At 43.8% G+C, this 5,640-nt stretch overlaps 1 protein-coding gene across 1 annotated transcript; it reads right to left on the reverse strand.

Moving 5' to 3' along the window:
- Positions 1 to 314: 314 nt before the first annotated feature.
- On the reverse strand, positions 315 to 3,736 carry LOC147891326 (pentatricopeptide repeat-containing protein At5g27110-like). Its single transcript, XM_087389324.1, has 2 exons — positions 3,221 to 3,736; positions 315 to 3,127 (listed from the first exon to the last, which is right to left on the reverse strand). Exon 2 carries the CDS (start codon positions 3,075 to 3,077, stop codon positions 588 to 590), a length of 2,490 nt encoding a protein of 829 aa, XP_087245450.1. The 5' UTR covers positions 3,078 to 3,127; positions 3,221 to 3,736; the 3' UTR covers positions 315 to 587.
- Positions 3,737 to 5,640: the final 1,904 nt, after the last annotated feature.

Below are 5,640 nucleotides of genomic sequence, written 5' to 3' on the forward strand. Positions count from 1 at the left end.
CAATTTGCATCTTCATGCCCTTGAGTGCTGTGCCCATTAGGTCCTTTATATAAGGCCGTGTTATTGCACTTCAGGCCAATACTTGCCCCTAGGCATTTGACCATCATAGACACTATGAGCACTAGCATGCACCTAGGAAACTTTGGGAATGTCTAGTCCTCTCGTATCCCAAACCAAGAACCTCGACAACCAACCTTTGACCATTCTATTCAACATCAAATAAATAACACTAAACCAAACATTGGTTTTATACACCATATACATTTATAAACATTACAACATTTCAGTCTCTAAAATGATTGCTTTCAACAATCCATCTGAGGTCATGTCACATTCTAAATAGGATGCTACAATAAGTACCATGTGTCAACCCAACATTCAATTACAATTAGTATATGGATTTCAACCACATGGAAATCCACATTATCCTACACGATAGCCTACATCCGAGGCTCTAGAGCTCTATATAGCAAAAGCAAACATTCTAGAGCTTTGTATTGAATTAGCTCTAACAATCTATGCAAAGAGAAACTACTTATGTTAGATCTTGTATCCCCCACCAAAACAAAAGCACAATACTGCCGAAGTCAGCCGACCAACTCTGTAGTGGCTCCTTCCATGTTTGTTCTCTCTCTCATTGCCTCAACCTTCTTCTCTTCTTTTGGCGTGTGAGCATCTGCATAGATGTTAGACATCAAAACATAAGCTGCAGCATCCACTTCATTGAATTGCACTGCATGTTCAAAGGCCAATCTTCCAAGCTCTACATTACCCCACTTTCGGCAAGCACTCAAGACCATATGCCACACCACAAGATTAGGACAGAAAGGCATCTCCTTCACCATCGCTGTCGCTTCGTCTAATTGGCCTGCACGGCCAAGAAGATCAACCATCGCAATGTGGTGTTCAATAGATGGAGTGATGCCATAGTCTTTGATCATGGCCTTGAAGTATTCTTGGCCCTTATCCACTAGACCCGTGTGACTGCATACAGCGAGAACAATAGAGAATGTGACCCCATCTGGTTTTACCCCTTCTCCTATCATTCTCTCAAGCATAAGGAAAACAATTGCACTCTCTCCTAGCTGGGCATATCCTGCCATTACTGCAGTCCACGAGACTACATCTCGCACTGGCAACTTGTCAAATGCTTCCCATGCTTCTGCAAGCGAGGCACATTGGGCATACATATCCACCAAGGTGCTGCCAACAAGAAGATTACTTTCCAACTCCTTTCTGGCAATCTCGGCATGTATTTCTCGGCCCTTGTCTATGGCTCCTATGCTGCCACAAGCTTTCAAGCTGCAACTAAATGTGACAGCATTTGGAGAGACACCGTCCAGTTGCATCTGTTGGAAACAATTCAGTGCTTCCTCACCAAGCCCATGCTCTGAATATCCTGCAATGAGTGCATTCCACGAGACCTCGACTCGAACTGGCAATTTGTCAAACACCTCCCGTGCTTCTGTAAGGGAGCCGCATTTGGCATATACATCCACCAAGGTGGTGCCAACAAAAAGATCTCTTTCTAGGCCCTCTCTAGCAATCTCAAAGTGTATTTCTCGGCCCTTGTCTATGGCTCCTATGCTGCCACAAGCTTTCAAGCTGCAAACAAATGTGACAGCATCTGGAGAAAGACCCTCGGAGTGCATCTGTTCAAGGCAGTTCAGCGCTTGCCCACCAAGCCCATGCTCAGCATATCCTGCCATTAGTGAATTCCATGAGACTTCGTTTCGTACTGGCAGTTTGTGCAGCACTTCCCGTGCTTCTTCAAGTGAGCCACATTTGGCATACATATCCACCAAGGTGTTGCCAACAAAAAGATCTCTTTCCAGCCCCTTTCTCGCAATCTCGAAGTGGATTTCTCGGCCCTTGTCTAAGGCTCCTATGGTACCACAAGCTTTTAAGGTGCAACAAAACGTGACAGCATTTGGAGAAAGGCTCTCCAGTCGCATCTGTTCAAAACAGCTCATCGCTTCCACACCAAGCCCCTGCTCGGCATATCCTGCAATTAGTGCATTCCACAAGACCTCATCTCGATGTGGCAGCTGGTCAAACACTCCTTGTGCTTCAGCAAGCGAGCCACATTTGGCATACATATCCACCAAGCTGCTGCCAATAAAAAGATCTACTTCCAGCTCCTCCCTAGCAATATTGGTGTGGATTTCTCGACCTTTGTCTATGGCTCCTACACTGCCACAAGCTTTCAAGCCGCAAACAACAGTAACAGCATTTGGGTAGAGACCCTCCAATTGCATCTGTTTCAGACAGTTAAGCGCTTCCTCACCCCGCCCATGCTCAGCATATCCTGCTATTAGTGCGTTCCACAAGACCTCATCTCGATTTGACAGCTTGTCAAACGCTTCCTGTGCTTTTGCAAGTGAGCCACATTTGGCATACATATCCACCAAGGTGCTGCCAATAAAAAGATCTCTTTCCAGGCCCTTTCTGACAATCTCAGCATGTGTATCTTGGCCTCTTTCTGTATCTTTCAGCCTAGCACAAGCCTTCAGTACTGCCATGAAGGTACAATTATCAGGATGTACAGAATCCTCTTGCATTTTTTGATAGAAATTGAGGGCATGCTGTGAATTCCCACATTCAATGTAACCCATGATGAGAGAATTCCAAGAGTACACATTCCGAACGACCAATTTGTTAAAAAGTTGCTCAGCATCGCACATGCTTCCAACTTGGACTAACATAGGGACGAGGTAGTTCCCAAGAGATCCATAATCTTCCAGCCCACTTTTGCACAAATAGGCATACAAGCGCTTTGTATATACTAAAATTTTCAACCTTCTGCACTTATGCAAGATGCACGTAAGGTTCTGAACTGAAGGCAGCTGGGGCATCCGTTCCATAGACCTGAGTGCCTCCTCTAAGCTGAGAGTTTCCCAGCCACTTTTCTCACTCAATTCTTGTGCTTTAAATGCATTTATCTTTACCCCAGAGCTGAAGGCCGACTTGCCACACTCCGCCACCAACCCAAAAACTTGGGCCTGACATGTGGATCCTTTGATCTTTTTCTCAAGCATGTCTCTAACCCAACTGGATGGTACTAGCCGTCTATCCATAGCGAATCCTTGGTAATCTTAAGCTTGAAATCTGGAGACTTTGGATTTTTCTGTTTTTAGCATTCAATAGAGATTCGTCAGAATAGAGAATCTACAGCCCTATCTGCGCAAATCATTGAGTTCAGGTTTGTCGCAACACTTACTTTTCAGGCCCTGTTCTCGTGTCATGCTTGAAGTATTCTTTCCACCAGAGAGCAAAATTCTCCGCCCTGCCGTGTTTACAAAGAATACATAAACAAGCACCTCCTAAAATAACCGCAGGATACTGGGTCTCATTGCCGACGCAAATCAGCTGCCAACCAGCAGTACCCACTACAGAAAAAACCGGGCCACGCACCGCAGGGCTAGATGAGTTTGCGTCAGAAGTATGAGAGGTGTATCTGCCTACTTTGTAGATGTTCCTCATCATTTGAGATTGGTGAGGTGCGTTGGAGGAAGAGGAGGAAAGATGGGAAGGATGGATGCTCATCCAAAGAAACATGGGAATGTTGCTTGCATTTGGAGATTGATTTTTTCCCAGCAATCTTTGTTTCCCGCCCTCACCCTGCCTCTGGCCTCCTCTGAAATTGAGGCCACGTTCACACCACCCGCCTCCGTGTCCTCCAATACTGACGTCGTCCTACTTCAACGAACAGGCCCATGGGAAGGCCGCCCAGGTGGAGCGGTTGAACATCGATGGGCGTCTGAACGTGGGAATTGAACCTATGCCGCCTGACACAAACTATCTTGATTACTTGCCAGCCCCCTCCATAAACCTTGACCGCCGGGTCGTGTGAAACGCCACACTCGGCGGCCAACCTCCAAAAGTGTTTCATCCTCCGAGTGGTGTGACCTCGGCCACCATGCGGGCAGCTAGCCCAATGGGCGAACCCTCGAGCCGCCTGAGTTACCGCTATGACAGGTAGTAGGGGTCCTCTCGAGGGAATCAGACGTGGGCAGCCAGCTCGATAGGAATGCTGGAATCACCTAAGCTACCGCAGCTTTGCTAGAAAGAGATCCTTGATCTATAGTGGGACTAACAATTTGCTTCCTTCAGGTCAGACCTGTCTCCCCCTCCCCCATCCCTTACCCCAACACACACACACATGGCCATTCCACGAGGAACACACCGCATGTGGCCTATGCTGATAGGTACCAAGGGTCTTCCTGATGGAATCGACCACATGCAACCAACTCAGATCCGCGAATGCCCAAACCGCCTCAGCTACTACAGCTTTGAGTTTGCACTAAAGGGAAGAGTGTAGATCCTTATTTTAAAGTGTGGACAACGATTATGTTGATATTATGTTGAATGGGTTACTGGGCCTCCAAAGTATATTGAGATACGACAAATGTGTTAAACAACAAATGAGAAAAGTGTATTGGGATGGATCACACTACATGCTAAAGTTAAAAGGGGCAAATTGAAGTCATACACACTGCTTATCGAAGCTAAAAATTAGTTGTACGACCTATTGTGGCAAACTCACTTCATCTCATTGAGGTACTCGAAAAGTCTATACATATTTAGGCTATTGAGGAGGCTGGCAAGATGGCAATGAGACATGCATTTGTAGGCTTAACGATCAATGGTAGCTATTGATCATAGTGGTGATGGACAGCTAGCAATGGAGCTTAGAATTTGATTCTAGGCTAAAAGTTAGCACATGCAATAGTTGCTACGATTATCAGATGACCAATGATTATGATAAAATTCCTGATTGAAAAAAAATAAACAATTTTTTCATTAATTAAGGAACTAGGTGTAATATTGTAGAAATCGAAAGTTTGCCCTTATCCTATGGGTAAGATGGATTAATGGTTCTCTCTCACTTCCACCTCCCCTGAGTCGTTTTGCTTGACTACTCAAGCAAAGCTCATCTCTCCTCACTTCCTCTTATCCCTTCTTCCTTCTCCTCAAGGCTTTTTGCTCCTTGTTTCCGAAGTGTAAATAAATGTTTCTTTTGGACTTCAAATTTGTTTTAAAATTTCATAAAGGTTCGTGTCCTTTTGCCTTTTTTCTTTAACAATGAAATGGGATTTTCAAAATAGGAATTTTGAGGGTGGGATAGTAAATGTTTTTTTTGGACTTCAAATTGGTTTAAAAATTTAATAAAGCTTTGTGTCCTTTTGCCTTTTTTCTTTAAAAATGAAATGGGATTTTCAAAATACGAATTTTGAGGGGGATTTGAATGTAACTTTCAAAACATTCTTTGGTGTTTCCATTTGTACATGTTAGTCCCTATCTTATCATCTAAATTTATGTTAGTCCATGTGGCCATCAACCATTGTGAGTTATATACTTTGGTATCACATTGAGCCTTAGTATCTTCATTAAATTCAAGGACAATTTACTTCTATATTTCACCCTGTAATTATAGCGTGTTAACTATCACATTAGATGTAGTTAAAGCATGTTATATCTTAGGCTCAATAAGAATCTAATCCATTACATTTTCTACAAACAATTTATCACATTCGGAAATGGAGATCCTCATTTTTGTAAGGTATGGTCCATTCATGACTAGTAGTAATTGTATATGAATGCATAAACGAAATATATTACAAGCCACATATTGAAGAT

This window comes from Dipteris shenzhenensis, chromosome 18, assembly GCF_047967505.1.
Source record: "Dipteris shenzhenensis isolate YYH24624 ecotype China chromosome 18, Dip_SZ_1.0, whole genome shotgun sequence".
In the NCBI taxonomy this organism is placed as follows: Eukaryota; Viridiplantae; Streptophyta; class Polypodiopsida; order Gleicheniales; family Dipteridaceae; genus Dipteris; species Dipteris shenzhenensis.